Source organism: Dasypus novemcinctus, chromosome 23, assembly GCF_030445035.2.
Source record: "Dasypus novemcinctus isolate mDasNov1 chromosome 23, mDasNov1.1.hap2, whole genome shotgun sequence".
NCBI classification, from domain to species: Eukaryota; Metazoa; Chordata; class Mammalia; order Cingulata; family Dasypodidae; genus Dasypus; species Dasypus novemcinctus.
The window spans coordinates 25,424,387-25,450,977 of NC_080695.1; the positions used below are offsets into that span (position 1 = coordinate 25,424,387).

Genomic DNA, 26,591 nt, shown 5'->3' on the forward strand with positions numbered 1-26,591 from the left:
GGACGCTGTAGAGCCCTAAAAAGATTCAAGGCAGAGGCACCAGCCCCAGCGGTGGCCATGGCAGAGAGGCCTGAGGACCTAAACCTGCCCAACACCATCATCACCGGAACCATCAAGGAAGTACTCACCGGAGGTGTCAACATCTCCAAGGAGGCCTAGAGCGCCATCTCCCACACCACCAGCATCTTTGTACTGTACGCCATGTCCTATGACAACAATTGTGCCATGAAAGGGATGCACGAGACAGTGAATGCCAGTGATGTGCTCTCAGCCATGGGAGAGATGGAGCTCCCAAAAGCAGCTCTGGAAGCATACAGGAGGGCACACAAAGGCAAGAAGGAAGCTTCTGAGCAAAAGAAGTACAGAGACTAAAAGACAGATTGGGAGAAGCAAGACAAGAGCAGGGATGAAAGACAAAGAAAGGCTGAAAGAACAGAATGAGGAGGAGGAGGTGGACAACTGAATGGGGTGGGGAGATGGAGGCAACTTGGAAACTGTGGTACATGTTTTATGTGAAGCCTTTCCCTCCTGGGCAGAGTAGTCTTAGGCTGAAGTACCCGAAGAAATTGGAATAAAACTAACTAGAATTATCATCAAAGCCAGCACTTCCTAGACTCAGAGTACCTGAGTAGCAGAATCTTGTTTTGCTTAATCAGTTTGAAGGTTAAGACTTTTTGACAAAGAGGAGGAGGAGGAGGAGGAGGAGGAGGAGGAGGGGAAGGAGGAGAACAGAGTCACACTAGACCAGGAGTTCTTAACAAGGGGCCCATGAGTTTGAACTGAAATTCAAAAAAATATTACTCTTGTGGGGACATGTTGGTGCAGGTGTGATATAATTTAGTAAATAATACACAGTATAGTGTGGACTTAGTAAGTTGTCTGTGATTTTTACCTGACTGGCAAAGGGGTCCATGGAACAACAAGATTAAGGACCCCCGTCATAGAGAAAGAAATTAGAGTACAGGTTGCTAGGGTTGGGGGGTAGGGAGAATAGGAAGTTAATGCAAAATGGGTTTAGGGTTTTTGTTTGGGGAAACAGAAAGGTTTTAGTAATGGATGGGGGGAAGGGTAATGCAACATGATGAATATGATTAATCCCACTGAATGGTATGCTTGAGAGTGACTGAGATGAGAAAGTTTATGTTATATATAAATTCCCACAATAAAAAAGGAATAACTAAAGTGACAATGACAATTGAAGGTTACATGGCCTGGGTGTGATCTAGCAAGGGAAGAGAGAAGGCTCAAGGGGACATTTTTAGTACATATTTTAAAAATGGAATACAGACTGTAAGCTTTATATCAATGTCATATATTTTTAACTTGATAACTGCACTTAAGGGTGATATATAAGTGAATATTCTTGATTTTACAAAGTGTACATGGAGGTATTAAGGGTTCAAAGAGGATGCTGTATACAATCTTAGTAAAGTATTCAAAAAATGTATTGATAGACAGACAGGAAGGTAAATCAATGGACTGATAAAATGATGAACAGATAGTAGAATGCTATGTCTATTGTAACAAAATAATAAAATTAGTGGATCTGAGTATCTGGGGGAGAGAAGTAAGTTGTAGTTCTCTGTATTGAGTTCATATTATCTTTGTAATTATCCCATGAGTATGAAAGTATTTCAAAACAAAAAGTTTTTTATTTTTATTTTTAAAGAATATCTGGGTTACGTCTTCTTTTTTGGAAGAGTATTATTTTTATTATAACAATTATATCAAATTCAAGGCAATTTGGGAGGTAAAACACATAAAATTTACCATTTTAAACTTTTTAAAGGATACACTTCATTGGCATTTAGTACATTCACAATGTAATGCAATCACCACTATCTACTTCCAGAACATTCTCATCCCATTAAGCAATCACTCCCTATTCTCTCTCCCCCAGCCCCTAGCAAGCACCAATCTACTTTGTGTCTTTATGGATTTAGTGATTCTGGATATTTTGTATAAATGGAATCATACAATGTTGCTTTTGTGTCTGACCTCTTTCACTTAGCATGTTTTAAAGGTTTACCTATGTGTTGTAATACATACCAGAACTTCATTCTTTTTATGGCTGAATAATATTCCATTACATGTGTAAACCACATTTTCTTTATCCACTCATCTTCACTAGAGATTCCATCTCAAGAAACTATTTTCTTTGCTCATCCATAAGAAGCAACTCCTCCTCCATTCAAGTTTTTTTATGAGATTGTAGCAATTCAGTCACAGCCTCAGGATCCACTTCTAATTTTAGTTCTCTTCTATTTCCACCACATCTGCACTATTTCCTCCACTGAAGTCTTGAACCCTGAAAGTCATCCGAGCGAGTTGGAATCAACTTCTTCCAAACTCCTGTGAATGTTGATATTTTGACCTCCTCCCATGAATCGCTAATGTTCATAATAGCATCAAAATGGTGAATCTTTTCCAGAAGGTTTTCAATTTACCTTGCCCAGACTCATCAGAGAAATCACTATTTATGGCAGCTATAGTCTTATGAAATGTATATCTTAAATAATAAGACATGAGAGTCAAAAGGATTCCTTAATCCATGGGTTGCAGAATGGATGTTGTATTAACATACATGAAAACAGCATTAATCTCATTGAGCTCTTGGATGGACCAGATGGCTTGTCAATGAGTAGTAATATTTTGAAAGGAATCTTTTTTTCTGAGCAGGTCTCAACAGTGGGTCATGTAAACCATGTTGTAAACAGATGAGTTGTCATCTAGGCTTTTTTGTTCCATTTATAGAGCACAGGCTGTGTAGATTTAGCATCATTCTTAAGGGCCCTAGGATTTTCAAATGCTAAATGAGCATTAGTTCAACTTAGTCACCAGCTTCATCAGTCCCTAACAAGAGAGTCAGCCTATCCTTTGAAGCTTTGAAACCAGGCATTGACTTCTCCTCTCTAGCTATGAAAGTAAATAGCATCTTCTCCCAATAGAATGTTATTTTGTCTACACTGAAAATCTCATTTAGTGTAGCCACCTTCATCAAATATCTTAGCTAGATCTTCTGGATAACTTGCTGCAGCAGCTACATCAGCACTTGCTATTTCACCTTGCACTTTTACGTTATAGAGATGACTTCTTTCCTGAAACCTCATTAATCAACCTTTGCTAGCTTCAAATTTTTCTTCTGCAGCTTCTTCACCTCTCTCAGCATTCACAGAATTGAAGAGTGTTAGGGCTTTTCTCTGAATTAGAGAAAACATTCTCCCTTAAGGGAATGTTGTGATTGATTTGATCTTCTATCCAGACTACTAAAATTTTCTCCATATCAGCAATAAAGTTTCACTTTATCATTTGTGCATTCACTAGAGTCGCACTTCCTTCAAGAACTTTTCCTTTGCAGTCACAACTTGGCTAAATGTTGGTGCAAGAGGTCTAGCTTTCAACTTCCTACATGCCTATAAGCTTTATCATTTCTAGTTTTTTATTTAAAGTGATAGTTGTGCAGCTCTTCCTTTCACTTGAACACTGAGAGGTCATTGTAGGGTTACTAATTGGCCTAATTTCAGTATTATTGTGTCCAGGGAATTGGGAGGCCTGAGGAGAGGAAGAGAAACAAGGAAAGAGCTGATCAGAAGAGAAGTCAGAACACACACATTTATCATTCAACTCTGCCATCTTATATGGGCATAGTCCATGGTGTCCCAATCAATTACAACAGTAGCATCAAAGATCACTGACCATGAGAAGGGGATTTGGCTTAACTAATAGAGCATCCGCCTACCACATGGGAGGTCCAGGGTTCAAACCCAGGGCCTCCTGACCCATGTGGCGAGCTGGCCCACACGCAGTGCTGATGCATGCAAGGAGTGCCCTGCCATGCAGGGGTGCCCCCGCATAGGGGAGCCCCATGCACAAGGAGTGTGCCCTATAAGGAGACCCGTCCCACACAAAAACAGTGCAGCCTGCCCAGGAGTGGCACCGCATACACAGAGAGCTGACGCAGCAAGATGATGCAACAAAAAAGGGACACAGATTCCCAGTGCCACCAACAAGAATACAAGCGGACACAGAAGAATACACAGTGAATGAGCACAGAGAGCAGACAACTGGGAGATGGGGAAGGGGAGAAAAATAAATAAAAAATCTTTTAAAAAATAAAAAAGATCACTGATCACAGATCACCATAACAGATATAATAATAACGAAAAGTTTGAAATATTAAGAGACTTACCAAAATATGACACAGAGACACAAAGTTAGTACATGCTGTTGGAAAAATGGAGCCAACAGACTTGCTCAATGCAGGGTTGCCACAAACCTTCAATTTGTAAAAAAAATAAAAAAATTTTAAAAAAATAAAAACATAGTATCTGCAAAGCACAATAAAGCAAAGTACAATAAAATGGGATATGCCTGGATCTATTCACATCCTTTACTCATTTTTAAATTGGATTGTCTTTTTGTTGTTGAGTTGTAGTTATTTACAGATTGTGGATACTGGACCCATATCAGATAAATGGCTTGCAATTATTTTCTCCCATTCTGTGAGTTGTCTTTTCACTCTCTTGATAGTGTCCTTTGATACACAAGGTTTTAATTGTTGATGAAATCCAATTTATCGATTTTTCTTTTGTTGCTTGTGCTTTTGGTGTCACATCTAAGAAGCACTGCCAAATACTAGGTTATGATGATTTGTTCCTATGTTTCCTTCTAAGAGTTTTATAGTTTTAGCCCTTATATTTAGGTCTTTGATCCTGGGTTATGCCTTCTTAAAAAGTTTTCTTTAGGAAAGGTGAGCATATTTTTGTTGCAATGTGGAATTTTAACTCTGCTTTGAATGGAGAAGCAACAGTACATTTAAAGTTGTACTACTGTAAAATAAATGTTTATTTTTTAAAAGATTTATTTTTTATTTCTCCCCCAAATAATTATGCAATCCAACTGATGCTGGAATTAGGAGGAAAAAACTTGTCCAGCAAGTATTTACTACTTTACCATAATGAATTATTGCTGTTGGGTATTTATAAAGCGAAGTCCCCACTAAGAGCCATTGTTAGGGAAGGGTGGTATCTGAGACCCAAGGCCTCGTGCATGGGCAATTGGTGCTGAATGTGAAGCATTTGCCCATTATTTCCTTTGTTTCAGCAACTGGGAATCTTTGGTTCATCCAGCTTAACAGGGTATCATGGGAAGCAGATGTAGCTCAAGCAATTGGGCTCCCATCTACCATACAGGAGGTCCAGGGTTTGATTCCCAGTGCCTCCTGGTGAAGGCAAGCTGGCCTGAGCAGAGTGCTAGTCTGAGCAGACAGCTGGCCCATGCAGAGAGCTAGCACAACAAGATGATGCAACAAAAAGAGACAGAGACAAGAGACAATAAGAGACACAGAAAACCAGGGAGCTGAGGTGGCACAAGAGATTGGGCGCCTCTCTCCCACTCTGGGAAGGCCTAGGATCAATTCCCAGTGCCATTTGAAGAGAAGATAAGCAGACATAGAAGAACACACAGCAAATGGACACAAAAAGCATAGAGCAAGCACAAAACAATGGGGGGGGGGTGCAGAGAGGGAATAAATAAATAAATCTTTTAAAAACCTGTCTTTAAAAAACAAAACAAAAAAACAGGATCTCATTTAGCTTTCATTTGGCAAGAACCACAATGCAAACACAGCCACAAAGTCACAGGATAGTGGTACAAAGTTCCCATTTGTACTTAGGGAACCTTGCGCCAAGAAGGAGTTTTGTAAAAGGGGAATTATATTATTAAAAACTCTTCCCAGCCTACCCAGCCTTGACTAACAGGGTCTTCTGGTCACTGAAGAGGAGCATTCTTCCATGACACAGGGATGGATCATCAAGCTTGTTTGTGGTTTCTTTTTGTTCCTCTGCTTAGTTTTCTAAGAACCTTTTTATTGGGAAGGGCATCCTGGGAGAATGGACTTGAATGCTGAGGTTACTAGAGAGTTAAACCAAATCAGCCAGTTGACTCTATAGCTCTCATTTCCCCCAAGAGATGCTATACTCCAGCTTTCCCTTACATTTTGTATCCCACGCAGCCCCTGGCATAAAGCCCTGCAACAAGGCAGACTGCTGACTCTGTGTTGATCTGCTGCAAATATTTCAGATTCCATCAGAGTAGCTTGTGTTTCAGAAAGGAAATAGGAAATGGTGGACCCAGAATGGATGGCACTCGCCAGATTAACAGTCTTAAGTTACAGGCCGTTCAAAATGAGTAAATGCCTCTAAATTTATGAAACTCTCTTTGCTCCCAGGACTCTGAACAAAATTAATTCACTTCTCCTGAGGAACCCTCAAAAGCACACACCACACTGACACTGGAACTCTCTATCTCTCTAGAACTTATATCTTAAATCCCCTTCTTTAAATCATCTCCCTCCTTAAGACACCTCCCAAATCTGCAGGGATAGCAAACAAACATAGTGTGGCTGGCAGGCAGCATAAATGAGGAAAAGAGGCCAGTGTAATGGGGAGAAATGGGAGTTATAGCAAGCGGAAAGGTATTCACATTTGAAAGTTCTAAAAGGCTCTGCTGGTCAAACCAAATGCATGGTCAGGAATCCCAGCTCAGCCCAGCTGCCAGTTTGGGATGCCTGATCTCTACTCTGCAGTGCAAACTCCTTAGCATGGATGACAACGTCCTTCCCAACCTGGCCTCTAACTACCTGTTCTTCAAGTCCGGCCAATCCTGCCCATGTCCCGACACGCTACTTACATGACATGCTTTTACATGTGCCCCATCACTGCCACCTTTGCTCTGTCATTCTTTTCTTCCCAACAAATATTTACTGAGCATCTTCTATGTGTCAGGCTCTGTGCTGGAAAAACAATGGTGAACAAGGTATAAAAGTTCCTACCCTTGGGCGGTGAACTTGGCCCAGTGGTTAGGGCATCTGTCTACCACATGGGAGGTCCACAGTTCAAACCCCGGGCCTCCTTGACCCGTGTAGAGCTGGCCCATGCGCAGTGCTGATGCGTGCAAGGAGTGCCCTGCCACGCAGGGGTGGCCCCCGCATAGGGGAGCCCCACACGCAAGGAGTGCGCCCCATAAGGAGAGCTGCCCAGCATGAAAGAAAGTGCAGTCTGCCCAGGAATGGCGCCGCACACACAAGGAGAGCTGACACAACAAGATGATGCAATGAAAAGAAACACAGATTCCCATGCCGCTGACCACAACAGAAGCGGACAAAGAAGATACAGCAAACAGACACAGAGAACAGACAACCGGGGTGGTGGGGGGGGAAGAGGAGAGAAATAAATAAATAAATAAATCTTTAAAAAAAAAAGTTTCTGCCCTCATGGAGCTTATAGTGTAGTGACAGAGACAGTCAACAACCAGACAGTGCGATAATCATTATGAAAAGAGAAGCACAGAGTGCAACTAAAACATACACAAGGGGCACTTAGCCATATCACAGACAACAGGATCTGGCAGATAACTTAGCTGAGACTAACAATGAGCTAAGGAGGAAAAGGTAAGAGTGAATGAGTTGCAGAAGACAGAGTGTCTGCAATTGCAGGCAAGACAGTTCCATCTACCTGCCCCATGGATCTAGGTCCCTTCTCAATCAGAGACAGAGTGGGCATCACCATCACAAAATCTCAAGATTGTGGCATGAGCAAACACAAGGGGAGCATGCAACCATGGATTAAAGTAGACTTATTATTATTCTAGCTATGAAAGAACTTGTAACACCGATATAAAGGCAGTGGCCACCAGAGGTTCTGAGGGGAGGGAGAGGGAAGAACAGATGTAACATGGGGACATTTTTGGGACATTGGAATTGTCCTGCATGGCACAGCAGTGACAGATACAGGCCATTATACATTTTGTCAAAACCTACAAAATTGTGTGGTGCAGAGTGTAGGCTGTAATGTAAACTATTGACCATGGTTAGTAGCAAAGCTTCAATATGTGTTCATCACTTGTAACAAATGTACCGTACTAATGAAAGATGTTGTTAATGGAGGAGAGTATGGGAGGGAGAGAGGATGGGGTATATGGGAATCCCCCTCTCTTTTTTTTTTGAGGTACTGGGGCAGGGGACTGAACCCAGGACCTAGTATGCAGGAAACAGTACTCAACCACTGAGCCACATCGGCTCCCCTCTGTTGGTTTCTTCATTTGCTTGCCTGCTGTTTGTTTTTGTTTTTAGGAGGCACTGGGGACCAAACCCAGGACCTCCCATGTGGGAAGCAGGTGCTCAGCTACTTGAGCCATATCTGCTCCCCCCTATATTTTTTATGTATTTATGTAATCTAAAGCTTCTTTAAAAAAAAAAAAAAAAGGAAAAAATACCCTCAAAAAAAAAAGAGTGAATGAGTAGGAAGTGGGGAGAGTATTTTCTGGAAATGGGAACAGTACAGTAAAGATCGCTTAAGAGGGAAGTGGATGCAGCTCAAGCAATTGGGCTTTCATCTACTATATGGGAGGTCCCAGGTTCAGTTCCCGGGTCTCCTGGTGAAGGCAAGCTGGCCCATGCAGAGAGCTGGTCCATGCAGCAAGGTAAATTTAACAACCATGATGGTGATACACTGACCGTGAGCATAGAGGTGTACCTGCTTTTCTATAATAATGTTTCTTTGCTGTTCTTCAAATACAACAAGCACATTCTTGCCTTCTGGTATGCTCTTTCTCTACACTTTAGCATGGCTTGCTCTCTTCATTTCTCTTACTTTTTTTTTTTTTTTTGAGGTAAAATTCACATAATATAAAATTAACCATTTTTGCAGCTGCTGTGGAAAAAAGTTTGGCAGTTCCTCAAAAAGTTAAGTATAGACCAACCACATGACACAGCCATCCCACTTCTAAGCATATACTCAAAAGAATTGAAAGCAGGGACTCAAACAGATATTTGCACACCAATCTTCATAGCAGCATATTCACAACTGCCAAAAAATGGAAGCAACCCAAGTGCCTATCAATGGATGAATGGACAAGCAAAATGTGGTATATACACACAACGGAATATTATGTGGCTCTGAAAAGGAGTGAGTTTCTGATACATGCAACAACATAGAGGAACCTTGAAAACATCATTTTGAGTGAAAAAGTCAGACATAAAGACAAAAATATTTAATGATTTCACTGATATCAGTTAGAATAAGCAAATTCAGTCAGAAACTTGAATGCAGGTTACCAGGGGCTGCAGGAGGGCTGGGGAAGGAGGAGTTAAAGCTTAATGGGTAGGGAAGTGGATATGGCTCAACAGATAGAGCATCCGCCTACCACATGGGAGGTCCAGTGCTCAAACCCAGGGCCTTCTGACCCATGTGATGAGCTGGCCCATGAGCAGTGCTGACTGATGTGCGCAAGGAGTGCTGTATGATGCAGGGGTGTCCCCCATGTAGGAGAGCCCCATGGGAAGGAGTGTGCCCCTTAAGGACAGCTGCCGGTGCAAAAAAAGTGCAGCCTGCACAGGAATGGCACTGCACATACAGAGAGCTGATGCAGCAAGATGACACAACAAAAAAAGACACAGATTCCCAGTGCCGCTGACAAGAATGAAAGTGGACACAGAAGAACACATAGTGAATGGACACAGAGAGCAGACAACTGGGGGGGGGGGGGCGGGGGGAGGAGGAGGGCAGGGAAGGGGAGGAAAATAAAGTAAAAATCTGAAAAAAAGAAAGTCTTAGTGGGTACAAGGAGCAGATATGGCTCAAGCAGAAGCCTCAGAATCTAACTTCCAGTGATATACTAAAATATCAAAATTGCAAATTTCAGCAAAAGGTTGCAAAACATACAAAGAAACAAGAACTGATGGCTCAGGCAAAGGAGAAGATTAAAGCATTAAACACCATCTTGGGAACTGATGTGGCTCAAGCAGTTAAACACCTGCTTCCCATATGGGAGGTCCCAGGTTCGGTCCCAGGTGCCTCCTAAAAAACAAAAACAAGCAAACAAACAGAAAAAGAAAAAAAAAAAAAAAAAAAAACCTCAGGGGAGCCAATGTGGCTCAATGGTTGCGTGTCAGCTTCCCACATATGAGGTCTAGGGTTCAATCCCCAGCCTCAGTACTTAAAAAAAATGCTTAATGGGTACTGTGATGGTTAGGCTATTGTGTCAACTCAGCCAGGTAATTGTGCCCAGTTGTTTGGTCAAGCAAGAATTGAGCTAACTGTAATACAAGGGCCTTTATGGACTTTAGTCACCACTGACTTCACTGCAGTGGTAAATCATAGATAGCTGATTACAATTACAATGATTGCCATCAGCAATGAGTGATGCTTTATCCAATCAGTTGAATGCCTTAAAAGGGGAAGTGATTCCAGCTTTGAGTGAGAATTTCCTAGCTTGTCTTTGGACATCCAGTGTCTCCCAGAACTCATTAAGAACCTTCACTGGACTTTCATTGGAGTCCCCGGTTGCAGCCTGCCTGTGGAACCTGGATTTGTGCATCCCCACAGTCATGTGAGAGATTCTAATAAAATCACATACTATTGACAGATATCTCTTGTTGACTGTTTCCCTAGAGAACCCTGACTAATATAGGTACAGAATTTCTGTTGGGGGTGATAGAAAAGAAGTGGTAATGAATGATGGTAATGGATGCACAACGTTGTGAATGTAATTAATACTACTGAATTATAGATCTGAATGTGATTAAAGGGGGAAAATTTAGGTTGAATGTAAGCTACTAAAATAAAACATCAACCATTTTAAAGTGTACATTTCAGTGGCATTTAGCACATTTATAATTTTGTGCAACCACCTCCTATATCAACTTCCAAAACAATTTCATCACCCCAAAAGGAAAACTCCATGCCCATTACAGTCACTTCCATTCCTCCTAGCAACCATCAATCTGTCTTCTGTCTCAGTGGATTTACCTATTCTTATATTTCATATAAATGGAATCATCATACAATATGTCAATATGTGACTTTCTCTTCCTTTTGATTTCTATTCAAATGCAGCTCTTCATAAAGACCTTCCAACTCCCCTGTCTGAAATAGCATGGCCATGGTTCATATTTCTTCACAGCACTTATCACCAAGAGATATCATATGCTATACATTTGTACATTGTATCTCTTCCCACTAGAAAATAAAATGCATGATAGTAGGGACTTTGTCCTGAAGGTCTAAAATATTTGCCACATAGTAAATGCTCAATAAATATATTTTGAATAAATGAATGAATGAGGCTTAAAATGTCATTCAAAGTTTGCTCATTCTCAATAGTTTTTAATACATTGGTTGTTTACATATTCATGTCTATATTTATTTAATGTGCATTTATTTTACAGTTACTGGGAGCTGGAGACAGGAGGCAAAGGTGCTTCTAATCTAGTAGGGAAGCTAGACAAATGCACAGGCATGAATGAAAAGGGAAAGGTAAGAAGCTATAACCAGCACTGCCTTTGTAAATGAGTGTCATTTAAGTCCTAGCTCAGGGACACCAGGGACAGAGGAAAGCTCTGTGCAGGCCCAAAGGTCATTCTGCCATGGATCCTGAGCAAGCCACAGGATCTGAAACATTGCTCTTTCCATTTCCTCATAGAGTGATTGCAAAGACTCATTGAGCTAGCTAAGGAGAGACAGACCTTTAAGATCTGTGCAGGATATGCTAATATAAGGAATTACAGTCTGTTCTCAAAGCATGATTTTTAGTTGTGTGTCCCCTGGGTCTGGGGTCAAGTGAGTAAGCAAATGTCAAAGACCAATTTTAAATCTTACCCCAGTGGTATCATCAGCACTGTTTAGAGTCTTTAGGGAGGACAGCAAGACAGATGGTGGTGTCAGAATCGTCGACCTGAAGGGTATCAGGAATGAAAGACAAAGAGAGATTGGGATCAGGGGGTCTGAGAGCACAGACTCGTCAGACTCATCAGACAAGTTTATTCATTTCAGGGGCTTCCTTTTACACCCCTTCAGAGCATGAAAGCAGGCAATTATTCCTAGTTAGTTATTACCATTACATCAACCCATTCCAGTAAAAGTAGATACACATCAATGTACAGGACCTACATGATTACATCTCTGGTACAAAATCACTGTGTTCTTTAACACTATTCTATAAACAAGCCTATAAATCTTGTTGCTCATTGTTGCTGCTGGCCTATGGCACTGTGTTAGAAGACTACACAGCATAGATGCTATGGGACAAGCTAATAATCTGGTGCTTGCAAAAACCCTACAAGGAACTCCCCAGGGTCAGTGAGCTTGGCTGGTAGTCAATGATGGGTAAGACTCTCAGAGGAAGGCAACCTAAGACAGGCACAGCCACCCTGACTAAAATAAAAAGGGGGAAATGTGGGAAACAAAGGCACATTGTTTCCATTAAGCAAGTTAGCAGGGGAGGCTGGCTGCTGACAAGTTTTCCTGTTATAAAATTACCTTTATTATTATTATTATTAATTCAGGTTTTTAAAAATAATGACCTTCTGGAATTAGCCATTTAAATATCTTAATTTAAACAATGTTTTGTTAAACATCTTATAATTACTTATAACTATATAGACTATAATTATATTATTTTAAGACAAATTTTACCTTCACAGAACACATTCCCTTACTTAAAGTTACCACAATATCTTCTATGAGTTTATGAAAATTAGCCATCCTATTTTAGGACAAAACACATCTTATTGAAAAAACTTATTAAATTTCAGTCAGCATTCACACAAACTTTTAACCTTTTTTAATATTCATTTAAGTTTTACATCCTTCATTTTATCCTGTGAGGAAAAATAAACTATTCATTTCAATCTAGGCAAGAACTGTTTTTTATGAAAAGACTTATAGTAATTGTGTTAATCAAGACTTACAACTTTTATCATTGTAGAGATCTTATTAACATTTAAACTTATGTATTAATGTAAGTGCTTATTTAATTTTAGGCCATTTGAATAGAGCTCTTTTAAAAATTTTTATTTATTAACTTATATTACCATCCGGAGGTATCAAAATATACACTGACATTGATCAAACAGACAAACACAAAACAATTACAACACACCAACAGAAACATACAGTTTACAATTGACTCATAATTCTTACTTTCTTACTTTTTTGGTATAGCTGTTTTTAAGTTCTCCATCATTTCACATCTATTTTTAAGATTTCTTCTGGAATCCATGTTGCTTGTAACATGCAAACTTGTTCTTGGAAACATTTTTATTAGTTATCAGCAATCAGTTAAGATAACTTGAGCAGCATACATATAGTTAAGCTCTTGTTTAGCAGTTTAGACAGACCATTAACACACATTTTTTGGATTACTACTCTTTAAGACTACACTGAGACTTGAAGTTCAGGAGTAAACTATTGATTTAAAACCGAAAATTCCTTTTAACACCTTGGTAAAAAATTTTTACTAATTTTATTATTTTGGTTAAATAGACCCAATGAGAATTAGCATGGAAACAAAACAGAACACTAATGTTGCAATGTTTTTCTCCTTTTCCATTGGCTTAATTCTATTAACCCCCACTAGCCCACAGCTACATTGTCATGTAGACAGCAGGGGGTTTGCAGAGCTGCTGCCAGAATAGTTTCCTTATCTCAGTTAACACTTTAACAGAGGGTTTAACAGAGAGTTTTCTTACAAGCCTGATTTCACTAACAAGGACTTTATTTAGTACTTTTGCCTGTTTTAAATCTTTCAATAGTTTAAAAGGTATTGGCTCAGGATGAAACTCGACACCCCCCTGCAGATTATTTATATCTGGTGGTATTGTATGTAATGTTACTGGGAAAGCAGATAATAATTGCATAACTTCGGGGTCCCCCTGTCTAGATCCCTGCAATAAACATCTCATCAAAGGTGTTTGTGGAGTTGGATTAGGAACAACAATCTTATTAACATAAGGCAAAGCATCGGCAACATCTGAAAACATTTCTAATTTAGGCATAGTAACAGAAGGCAATTCAGTAGGTGCAGCATACTGTAATTGCCTCTGAACTCTGGCCCAATCTCCTGCCCCTAGTAATTGTTCAGCAGAGATGAGTACTGGAGGATTTGGGGTGGCATTTCTTTGTGCCGTCATGTTCACCTCATCGGTCCACCAGGTTTTAAATTTTTAAAATTCTGCAGGGTTCAATACTGTGCTAGCCAGCATCTCCCAATCCCAAAGAATTAATCTATCCACCTGTGTCATGCCTTGAACTAGTCCTATGGTGTAAGGTGAATTAGTACCATATTGAGCACATACCTGATTTAGATCTTTTAGTAACTTAAATGGTATGGGTTCATGATGGAAATCAATACCTCCCTGAGGATTGTTTATATCTGGAGGTATTGGCTGAATAGTTACTGGAAATGCAGATAACAAATGCATAGCCTCAAGATCTCCCTGCCTGGATCCTTGTGACAGACACCGCATCATAGGTGTAGCAGGGGCCAGATTAGGCACAAAAACTCTATTAACATAAGGCATAGCATCGGAGAAAATCCCCGGTCCGGTAGGCATGGTATTTACCTGAGATGGCTTAGCTGGACCTGCAGATGGCTTGGTGCAAAAATAAGAGAACACCAAAGGACTGGAAATATGTAGGTCAGACATTTCTGAGATCTCATCCTCCTTGTTCTTATTCAAAAAAGTATTAGTTTCTGGGTGTGACATAAAACAATAAGATTCCTCTAATTCTGCCTCATCCTGCCCCTCTTCATCTGCTTTATTTCCACAAAGATCTGTTTCTATTGGATATTTGGAATATATGTTAATCTCTTCCTCATTTCCCTCAGATTGTAGTGGGTCTAATGCAGCAGCAATCTGTTGGCCTAAAGCCCGAACTGACAGGGGAATAGATTCTCCCTTTTGATAGGCTCTGAGTAAAGCCTTCATCACTTGTCTCCACTGTTTCAAATTTAAAGAGATTTTTACCCTGCGGCTGAACCCAATAACAATGTTTTTGAACTAAAGCAAAGAGCTTTAGCAAATCAGCACTTTTCACTGACACCCCTGTAGTATTTAATAAAGTTTTCAACACTTGAGAATATTCTTCCAAACGTCCCGGTTGATTACCCATACCCTCATGACTTCGTGGAAATGTTATTTACTTACTTAATCTTGAAGACTCGAGTCACTCTGCTTTGGACGTCTCACTTGACTCTCGACAAGGTCTTTTCCCCAAGTTCCCGATATGACTATGGAAGACTCACTTTTTTCAGACTCACTTCTTTGGGCCCCACTGTTTGGGTGCCAGTTGTTGGAATCATCGACCCGAAGGTCGATGAAAGACAAAGAGAGATTGGGATCAGGGGGTCTGAGAGCACAGACTCATCAGACAAGTTTATTCATTTCAGGGGCTTCCTTTTATACCCCTTCAGAGCATGAAAGCAGGCAATTATTCCTAGTTAGTTATTAGGATTACATCAACCCATTCCAGTAAAAGTAGATACACAGCTGATGTACAGGACCTACATGATTACACCCCTGGGTACAAAATCACCGTGTTCTTTAACACTATTCTATAAACAAGTCTATAAATCTTGTTGCTCACTTTGCCTCATTCCACCTGAACACACACATCTCCTTGCTGGCCTTGTGACCTGCACATAAAGCCATGGTGACAGTATGTCTCAGTGGTCAAGGAAATAACTTGCTGAATGGAAACAATGTGCCTTTGTTTTCCACATGGTGGCACCTGCTTTTAAATCCATCTCAGAAGTTACAAGGACTTGGATGTTACAGAAATTTAGTCTGTAAACCGACAAGTAGTGACTTCATACCAAGAGGCCCTGTAAAATCGAAGAAACAATTATTACCTAGGGGTCAGAAGACTTCAGTCTTAATCTGGCTCTGCTTTTCATTAGTTACATAATCTTGGGAAAATTGTTAAACTGTTCCTTATCAGGAAAATTGGGACAATATCTCACAAGGTTCTTATAAAGATCAAGGGTCATAATACACTTAGTACCCCTGCTGTCTCTAAGCACCATTCTCCATACTAAAAGGATCAAGGGCTCCTTGGAGAAGTAGCTGATTCCACATCTAGGGCATAAATGGACCAGATGAATTTGGACATGTTGGTAAGACAGGAAGCAAGGGATGTTCTCAGAGACAGTAGACTAATGTTAAAAGAATGGAGGAACCACATGAAGATGTGGCCAAAGATGGGACAATTTGAGCACTAAATTTAAAAAAAAGAATGACATTTGAATGCAATGGATTGAAACACCTTGAGTATGTTTAAAAAGATCCATGGGTTCATAAGGATTCTCAAAAAATGAAAAAAAAAAGGAGTCTCGTTAGAACAATGAAGCATTTGTTCTTCCACTGTTCTTGTCAAAGTGGATTTCAGGGTAACTAAATTGTCTCAGTTCATGAGGGAAAGAATCCTAGCTAATAAATTCCAGAAGGAATGACTGAATTAGAAAATTATCATTTTCCAAGCCTAATGAAGGCAATGTATGGATGAAATCATTAGATGAAAGTTTAAGGAGGAACATTCCAATGTCACCACCTTAGCCCTCTGATCAGTCAGAGCATCCCTGAAATTGGGACAATGACACACTTTAGGTCTCCGGGTGTCATGCCAACAGACAGTACTTCCTAGCACATTCTCTTGGCCCCAAAATGAATCTGAGTATAAACTAACCTCTAGATCCAACCTCAATTTAGAGTAAATATGGAAGAGAGGAGAACAAGTTAAATGACACCACAGGAAACAAACAGATCCATAAAGTGGGACATTCTACAGCCCAAGTGACCCAGTTTCAGCAAAAAATCCATGTGTGTAGCAGGGGTGACAAGATGGGGGAGAATTGCTCTAGAATGAGAATTAAGTGCCATATCAGTCAAATTTCATATGCAAATTTCGAATGGATTCTGAGCTGACCTAAGCAATTAAAAAAGGATGATTTTTAGACAGTCCAGAATTTGATTCTGGATTGGATATTATATAATACCAAGGACCAACTGATTTTATCAGGTGTGAAAATGGTATTGTGGTTATGTAAGAAATAGGTCTGTTTTTTAGAGCAGCATGACTCAGACTATATAGGGGTGAAATGACATGTCGATGTCAGTGTTTAGATTTGATCTGCAGCAGAGAAAAACAGAAAGGGACAGATGAAACAAATGTGACAAGATCTTGATAACTGCTGAATCTTTGTGATGGGATATGAGAGTGCTTTTGAGAATGAATAAAGACATTTTTCAAAAGAGATAGTGTGTATAAGAGTGGTATAGGGATAAATATCAATTTCTTTCTCAATAGCATAGATTTACAACATGTGGGTGGAAGCTAAAATCTCCTCGGTGTTTTATTAAAAATACTCTCCTGGGACTTGTTCATATAAAAAACCTTCAAAATTGCCCTGGGAGTTAGATATGTAGGCCACGCCCCCACCAGGGATGTGGCTTGGAATGAGGAAGAAAAAACTCAAATCGGCAACTTAGTCATATATAGAAACTCTGCAAGATAGTTGAGGGATTTGTTTTTCAAGTAGAAATTATTTCCGATCTATTAAAAAGAAAATCCCTGGAGGGGAAGTTACAGTTTTTGTCGAAAGAGAATTATCTGTGCTAGTTAAACCAACCCAAAACAAAGGACTTCTCCGCAGTAACTCCCTGAGAGCAGCGTTTAGTGAGGCAGTAATTGGGTAATTAGACCTGGGAGTCGGCGCCGAGCCTGGGGTGTCACGGGGTGTGATGGTTCCCGCTCTGCCGAGCGGCGCGGGCAGAATCCGTAGACCTGGAACTCCGCTGAGCGCGGCTCACCGGCCTGGTTCTGCTCTAAACCCGCTCACGTCCCATCACGCCTGCCGGGCCGGGCTGGGCCGGGGATTCCCGAGATCCGGAAGGGGTTCGGACCGGGCCGGGGATCCCTGCGGGGCCGGGGCGGGGCTCCAGGCCGCCACCCCAAATGCCTCCCTCGGCGTCTCCCGGCCGCAGCACGTCGGTTCCCGCCGACAGCCGCAAGGGGCGCGAGGACCACGGCTCCCAGGAGTGGGGGAGCGGAGCCGGCCGGGGCTCGGAGCAGGCAGGGTGCCCCTTTCCTTCCTAATTGCTTCTCATTCAATTAGGTCACATTCGTTACAGAAAACGCGGACTTGCGGAAAGTTAAAAAGAACAAATGTAAAAGCATGTGGAGCCCTGCCAGTGAGAAATACCTTCAGCGTTGTCATGAATTTCCTTTCAGTCTCTTAAATACTTGGAATAGTATATATATTTCTTCAGAAGCTACATTTTTCACTTATTGAGTAACTCTCTCCAGTCATCAAACGTCCTAACAAAACGCTTCAGGCTTCTAAAGATCCTGTGGAGAAAGGCACGGCCCAGACCCGCGACTGCGAGGGGGGCGTGGCTCCGGGCCCGGAGCGGAGGGCGCCGGCCGCTCCCGCCCAGGCGGGGCCGACGCTTACTTGGGGCAAGTTCCGGGCTCTGTGACGTCGTCGGAGCCCCGCCCCCTCCGGCGGAGCCAATCGAAGCCCGGGGCGGGGTCGCTCGGCCCCACAGAGAGGAGCGCGCGCGGGCGGGCGGCCGGGTGGTGATGGACGTGGTTGCCCGCCTGGCCCTTCCCCGCGCGCAGGCTCAGCTCCTGCCGCCGCCTCGGGAGGCGCGGCCGCGGGTGAGCTCGGAGGAGGAGCGCTACGACTGCCTCGACTACTACTACCTGCGGGACTTCCCGGCCTCCGGGGCCGGGCGCAGCAAGGGCCGGACGCGGCGCGAGCGGGAACTGCGCACCAACCGGCCGGTGCCCGGCGGCCACGAGCGCAAGATAGCGCAGAAGCTGCTCAATAGCCAGCGCAAGCGGCGCCAGCGCCAGCTGCAGCCCCGGCCGCGCACTCGCCTCTCCTGAGCGCTGGTGCGTGCCGCCTGCGACCGACCCGAGTCCGCGGAAGCGTGGCGAGGGCCACCCGAGCTCGCCGCCCTAGTCAGCCCAGTGTGGGACTGCACCCCGGGCAGAGTCGACCGCTTGTGCGGCTGCCTAGCGATAGCGAGTCTTAGCTGCAGTTCCTGCACCCCCAGCTGAGCTCGCGACTGCGGTTGGAATAATGTAAAACTCTACGTCTTGGAAGTTTGTAGTCGGCTAGAAGAGGGGGTCTAGGAAACGCAGAAAACATTTTTAAAAATTGAAGTAGAGGTTGACTTCTGGTGCTCGCTCTGGAATTAAAATAATTGATTTTTGTTTTTTACTTTTTTTTTCCCCAGAATACCCGAAGGACCTGTTAAAAAGTGTTTTCTCTGCTCCAGCCGTCACCGTGGTCCTAGGGGAGAGAGAACCCATCCATGTTGGTCAACAAAACTTCTTTTCGACATCGCTTAAGTTTACTGCTTCAGTAACTTTACTACTCGATTGCTAAGTAACGTTCCAGTGGGTATGCCTTTTTAGGGTTTTTAATTAAAAGAGTGCAGCAAGCATAGCATTTTAACTTCTGTTTTTGTCCATTACTATGGTGCCTCCTTTCAAGTCCACAAGTTTATTGAGTTCTTAGTGTAAAAAAGAGGTCACAGGGTGAACAGGGCAACATGCTTGCCTTAAATTTATAATCTACGGGGGGTGAACATAGGTATATAGTGTGTATTGAACACTTGCTAGGTTCTCTGCACTATTGAGCTTCACAACAACCTTTTGATGAAGACATTGCTATCCCCATTTTAGGGAGAGGATCTTGAGGCACAGAGTTCAAGTAACTTTGCCAGAAATCACACAGCTAATAGAGAGTGGACGAGGATTGACCCCAGTACTTGTGCCCTTGACCACAATACTTTGTTATTTAGCACAGGAATAACTTCCATAAATTTAGTCTTACCCCAAGTTTTCCAGAGGGGTAAATTCTTTTTTTTTTTAGGGCCTGGGATTGAACCCAGGACCTCATTCATACGTAAGCTACATCACCTCCCCTGAGTTGTTTTTTCATCTCTTTGCTTGTTTGTTTTTAGGAGGCACTGGAAACCAAACCCATGTCCTCCCATGTTGGAAGCAGGTACTCAACTGCTTGAGCTACACCTGCTCCCCTCATTCTGAAACATGCCTACCTCTTTAACAATGAGAAAAGTGCCTGCATGTCATGAAACCATGCTATATTGTTTTTTTCAAAAAAGCTTTATTTTTTCATGTTTTTTGAAATGGAAAATTTTACAGATTCATTTTTCTCAAGATAAAGAAATGATGCTACTCTTTTCAAATACATGTTTTAATTATCATTTGACCCAAGATTTGAGAGATGAGTGTTTTCAGTGCCTTAATCTAATAGTTAAAAGCATTCATTCTGTCCAGCATCATAGTTTTCCTCATCTGGTAGACAATGTTCTTTGTTTCAGAACCATCCAAAAACTTCGTGTCCATGGATTAGAATGAAGTCAAATTATAAAATCATGCAGAATGTAACTGTACAATTTAAAAAATGTGATTATCATCAATTGTTACAAATGTTCCACATCAATGCAATTTATTGGTGGTTTGGTGATGTATGGGAAACCTATGGTTTGTGCATGATTGTCCTGTAAACCCACAACGGCTCTAATAAAAATTTTTAAAAATCAGAAGAAAATACAATTATGCATCATATGACAGGGTAGCTTTCCTTTTTCTCTTCAGTCTGCATTCAGTCAGACCTTCTGCATCCATCAGCTGAGTCTTGATTAGGAGAAAAAGGTGGTTTACCTGAATTTTAATCTTGGGTCTGACTGTTCATCACTCTGGCATCTAGAAAACTTCTCGAAATGATAACTAGTTTCAAGTTCTCCAAGCCTCATTTGTAAAATGGTAATACAATTGTATTACCTTCCCAAATTATAAGGATTGTAGGTAATATATATGAAGCATCTAACACAAGGGCTTGGCTCATAAGAGGTGTTTAATAAATGATAGCTATTTTTAAATTACAAGAACCATCCCTCCTCTCCTTCCATTTAGCCATGAAGTCTTAAATTCCTTCACTCATTACATTAATTCTTCTTTTAAAATGTCTCCCATATCCAGTCAGTGCGGCATGGTAGAAGGAGTCTTGGCTTTAGAGTCGAACAGACCCATATGGACTTGGTCAAGTTTAATTTTTAATTATAACTAAGTTATAAATACAATCATTATAGAAAATATTTGTATTGGTTATCTATTTATGCATAAGAAGTTACCCCAAAACATAGTTGCTTAATCCTCATATATGTGACCAGTTGATTTTTGACAAGGGTGCTCAGACCATTTAGTGGGAAAAGAACAATCTCTTCAACAAATAGTACTGGTAAAACGGAAATCCACATAGAAAACAATGATGATGAACCCCTACCTTACACCATACATAAAAATTTACTCAAAATGGATCCAGGACTTTAAGAGCTAAAACCATGAAACTTAGAAAAACACATAGACACATAGCTACATGGCCTTGGATTTGGCAATGGTTTCTTAAGTATGATACCAAAAGCACAGGCAACATATGAATAAATAGATAAATTGGACTTTATTAAAATTTTAAAATTTTGTATATCAAAGGACACTATCAGAGTGAAAGGACAACAGAATGGAAGAGAATACTTGGAAAATCTGATAAAGGTTTAATATCTAGAATACAAAAAGAATTAAACAGCTTAAAATAAAAAAGACCAACAACCCAATAAAAAAATAGTAGTAATAGTAATGAGCAAAGAAATTTAGAATAGATATTTCTCAAATAAGATATACAAATGGCAAATAGGCACATAAACAGATGTTTAACATTATTAGCCATTAGGAATGGGAGAGAATACTTGGAAACTATATCTGATAAAGGTTTAATATCCAGAATACAAAAAGAATTAAACAGCTTAAAATAAAGACCAACAACCCAATCAAAAAACAGTAATAGTAATGGGCAAAGAAATTTAGAATAGACAGTTCTCAAATAAGATATTCAAATGGCAAACAGGCACATAAACAGATGCTCAACATTATACAAATACAAATCAGAACCACAATGAGATACTAATTCACACAGGCTAGGATGATGATTATTAAGAAACTGAAAACAAGTGTTGGTCAGAATGTGGAGAAACTGGAATCCTCATGCCTTGCTGGTAGGAATGTAAAATGGCAAAGACACCGTGGAAAACAGTAGTGGTTCCTCAAAAAGTTAAACAGAATTTTCATATGACCCAGCAATAAGACTTGAAGATATATTCCCAAAAGGCGTGAAAAAAAGTGCAGACCGCCCAGGAGTGGCGCCACATACACAGAGAGCTGATGCAGCAAGATGACACAACAAAAATGATGCAGTTTCCCAGCGCTGCCAAACAATGCAGAAGAACACACAGCAAATGGACATGGAGAGAAGACAAAGGGGGAAAGGGAGAGAGAAATAAAATAAATCTTTAAAAAAAAAAAAAAAACCAGCGAAGTAAATTAGAGATTACCATGGGTTGGGAGGAAAGAGGAATGAGGAATTACTGCTTAATATGTACAGTTTGTCTGGAGTAACAAAAAGTTTAGAAATTATTGGTAATGGTTGCATAACATTGTAAATGTATGTACTTAATGCTGTTGAATTGCACAATTTAAAAATGGTTAGAATGGTGAATTTTATGTCATTTTGCTATTTTTAATTTGGAAACTTTTAAAAATTTGGTGGCTTAGAATAACAAATATCTCAGTTTCTGTGGGTCAGGGATTTGGGAGTGGCTTAGCTGGGTAATTTCTGCACAGGGTGTCTCAGGAGATTGCATTCAAGCTGTTGGATGGAAGGGACTGTGGTCATCCAAAGACTTGACTGGGGCTGGAGGATCTGCTTCCAAGATGGCCTACTCAACTTGCTTGTTGGCAGGAAGCCTCAGTTCCTTGCCAAATAAACCTCTCCATAGGCTGCTTGAGGGTCCTCATAATGTGGCAGCTGGCTTTTCCCAGTGCAAGTGATCCGAGAGAGAGAACAAGCAAGGAAGCGGCCACAGTGCCTTTTATTATCTAGTCTCCAAAGCTGCAAACCATAATTTCTGTGTCTGTGGAAATATTTTAAACTAACATAGTATGTTTATTATAAATATGGCATTGTGGAAAAATTAGAAGACATGGACAAACCAAAAAAATAAAAATAGAAATCACATAATTCCACTCACACCAGATAACATCACTACTTAGGTGTATATAATTCCAGTCTTTAAAATATATGCATTGGAAGACATAATATTAAGATGCCAGTACTACCCAAAGTGATTCAGACTTAAACTCAATCCCAGTCAAAATTCCAACAGCTGGGAGCAGATGTAACTCAAGCAGTTGCATGCCTATTTCCCCACATGGGAGGTCCGGGTTCAGTCCCCAGTATCTCCTTAAAAAAAACAAAAACAAATGAAAAACTCAACTCAGGGAAGCTGATATGGCTCAGTGGTTGAGTGTCAGCTTCCCACATATGTAGTCCTGCATTCAATCCCTGGCCCCCAGGACTTAAAAAAAAAAATACAACACAATGAGATATCATTTCAAACCCACTAGAATGGCTACTATTAAAAAATAATAATTGGGAAGGAGATGTGGCTCAAGCAGTTGGACACCCACCTACCACATGGGAGGTCGTGGGTTTGGTTCCAGCTGCCTCCTAAACAAGACGAGCAAGATGGTGAGCTGACAAAATGGGCTGGCACGGTGAGCTGACACAACAAGATGATGCAATGAAAAGACACAACAAGAAAACACAATGAGAGACCCCACAAGCAGGAGCAGAGGTGGCCCCAGCCATTGGGCGCCTCCCTCCCACACTGGAGATCCCACATTCAGTTCCCGGTGCCTCCTAAAAAAGAAGACAAGCACACAATGAACAGACACAGAGTAGCAGACGAGTTCAAACAATGGGAGGGAGGGAATAAAAATAAATAAAAAATAATAATTGTTGGAGAAGATGTGGAGAAATAGAAACAATCATTGTTGGTGAGAATGTAAAATGGTGCAGTTATTGAGGAAAACAGTTTAGCCATTCCTCAGGAAGTTAAGTACAGTATTACCATTATTATCATATGATCTGGCAATCCCACTTCTAGGTATATACCCACAAGATTTGAAAGCAGGGAACTGAACAGATATGTGCACACTGTTGGGGGAAAATGAACTTAAAAAAATATAAACACACCTCCTGTGGCAGTTTGAGATCATTTTATGAATTCCAAAAAGAGAAAGATTGTTTCTAAACTAATCTATTCCTCTGGGTATGGTACTCTTCGACTGCATTAAATTCAGTAAAGGGGCATTTCATTAGATTACCTGTTAAGATTGCTCTAGGGATTTTGACTCAACTATCTCAGTAAGGCATGACTCAGGTTGTCTCATGAGGTATTTACTGAGTCTGATATAGATTCACACGGACAGACACAGGAAGAGTAAGCACTGCCAGTTTTGAACCTGCCAAGTGACAGAGAGGCTCAAACAGCTGAGGCTCTGAGAAGAGATGAGCCATTTGCCTGATAACTTGCAGCTGAACTGGGGACAAGGGCTGACCAGCCTAGACTGGCAGAGAAGGCCCAGAAAGATAAGCCCTATGCCTGGAAAAAAGCACTACAGGATTGCTTAAGCACAAAGCCCCAAGAAGCTGGACTCACAGAGCAACTCAAGGGGAGACAATAAACCCGGAGGGAAAGCAGATCACCCACCATCTTGCTTCAACATGTAGCAATTTACATGGGTGAGAAAGCACATATGGTGCCTTGAGTTGGACTTTTCATGGCCTTAGAATTGTAAGCTTTTACCCTAAATAAATACCCCTTATAAAAGCCAACACATTTCTGGTACTTTCATCAGCATCCCGTTGGCAAACTAAAATAATCCATACTCTTTTGTAATCTCACTCATTTAATATATTGCAAACTCAAATATTCTTTCACAACATTTTAAATAGCTGCATTGCATTTCATCATATGTATGTACCATAACTTTTCTTATATTCCTAGAAGTGGAATTTCTGGAAAAGAATTTACACAATCATAAAACCTCTCATGTGAATCACCTAATTTGAGCAATAAATTTTTTACTGCAATCAAGAGCAATTCAGCCAAATGTCTTAACTATAAAAATGCCTGAGGGTTCTTTGTTCAAATTTTGATTTCACCATAAATGAATTTGTTTAGAACTAAAATCACTATAGAATGAGAAGTGGTAATATAAATTTTTCTAAAGAGTAAACTTCAGCACATCTCTCCTAGCAAACTACAAATGATATGTAGAATCGTGTTTCTTTTAAAGATTTATTTTCCCCCCTTCCCCTCCTCCCGCCCTGCTGTTTTCTGTCTGTGTTGTCTTTTCATTTTCTCTCCTCTAGGACTCACCTGGATTCGATCCCGGAGACCCCTGATGTGGAGAGAGCTTCCCTATCAATTGTGCCACCTTATTTCCTGGTTTCTGCTGCACTTCACCTTGACTCTCCGCTTGTCTCTCTCTTGATGCATCATCATCTTGCTGCATGACTCACTTGTGCAGCACTGGCTCACCACGCAGGCATGCTTTCTCTTCTTTATCACCAGCAGGCCCCAGGGATTGAACCTGGGTCCTCCCATATGGGGTGGGTAGAAGGTCTATCACTTGAAATCACATCCACTTCCCTCTAGCATTTTTCAATACCGGGTTTGTTTTTTTTTTTAAAACATATTCTTTGCTTTTTGAATAGAGGAAATAGAGAAACCTCTTTTTTTTTTGGGGGGGGGTGGAATTCAAACAAAATCCAAAACACATAAAATGTTATATAATGCTACAACATGGATGAAACTTGCAGACATCATGTTGAATGAAATGTCAGACACACAAGCACAAATATTGTATGATTTCATTTATATGAAATAAATAGAATATACAAATTCATAGAGACAGAAAGTAGATTACAGGTCACCAGGAGTGGGGATGGGTGGAAGAGTGGAGAATGGGGAGTTAATGCTCAATGGGTACAATTTCTGTTTGGGGTCATGGAAAATTTTTGGTAACAGATAACAGATGGTGTTAATGGAAGCACAACATTGTGAATTGTATACTTGAAAGTGGTTAAAATGGGAAATTTTATCTTGTATATGTTTATCATAATAAAGCTAATTTTTAAAACAAATCAATTTTATTGATACATATTAATAAAGCATACAATTCATCCAAAGTGTACAATCAATAGTATTTGGCATAATCACATAGTTGTGCAGCTATCACTTCAATCATTAGAGCATTTCCATTATTTCAATAATAATAATATACTCACAACACTCCACAGCAAGCGTTATGATCATTCCCACAAAGGGCCTGTGGCTTGGGGAGATTAAGGTTAAGCTCACTTAACAAGCAGTAGCAGTAGCAGTAGCACGGCCCATCTGTCATCCCTGAGCCCCAGGTGGCTGCTCGCAGAGGAATGCCAGGGCTGGGGCTACAGGTTAATGTATACCATAAGCTATGGTCATAGGGGGAAAAAAAGTTCTACAATGAAAGTTCCAATCCTGTGCCACAGTCACAAAGGTCTACTTCCTGAATGCAACCAATGTAAGCAGCAGATACTTTATGCATACACAATATGGGCTTTTCTCTCCATTTTACATTGATAATAGCACACCCTACTCAATTCTGCCCCTTGTTTTTTATTGACAGTGTATCTTGGAAATAATTTCATATCAATATTGGAGGTTTCCTCATTCTTTTTTCTAGCTCCATATTGTGTGAATGTACATAATTTACTTTATCAATATTCTCTTTGGGAATTTACTTGTTTCTGATCTTTTACTCTCATAAAATAAC

At 40.8% G+C, this 26,591-nt stretch overlaps 1 protein-coding gene and 1 long non-coding RNA gene across 3 annotated transcripts; one reads left to right on the forward strand and one right to left on the reverse strand.

Annotated features, from left to right (window-relative positions):
* Positions 1-1,630: 1,630 nt before the first annotated feature.
* On the reverse strand, positions 1,631-18,233 carry LOC131275489 (uncharacterized). 2 transcript variants are annotated; one of them, XR_009182955.2, is made up of 6 exons: positions 18,040-18,233; positions 14,987-15,663; positions 11,658-11,733; positions 6,691-6,793; positions 4,190-4,276; positions 1,631-3,552 (listed from the first exon to the last, which is right to left on the reverse strand). It is a non-coding gene; the product is annotated as an uncharacterized lncRNA (long non-coding RNA). The 2 variants fall into 2 exon arrangements; XR_011647185.1 differs by lacking the exon at positions 18,040-18,233 and adding an exon at positions 17,540-18,000.
* A 162-nt stretch (positions 18,234-18,395) lies between these two features.
* NUPR2 (nuclear protein 2, transcriptional regulator) lies at positions 18,396-19,293 on the forward strand. Its single transcript, XM_004473964.4, has 2 exons — positions 18,396-18,734; positions 19,082-19,293. Exon 1 carries the CDS (start codon positions 18,420-18,422, stop codon positions 18,726-18,728), a length of 309 nt encoding a protein of 102 aa, XP_004474021.1. The 5' UTR covers positions 18,396-18,419; the 3' UTR covers positions 18,729-18,734; positions 19,082-19,293.
* Positions 19,294-26,591: the final 7,298 nt, after the last annotated feature.

Coding starts and splice junctions, on each gene's coding strand:
- NUPR2 (XM_004473964.4), top strand. CDS start 18,420: ATGGACGTGGTTGCCCGCCTGGCCCTTCCCCGCGCGCAGGCTCAGCTC.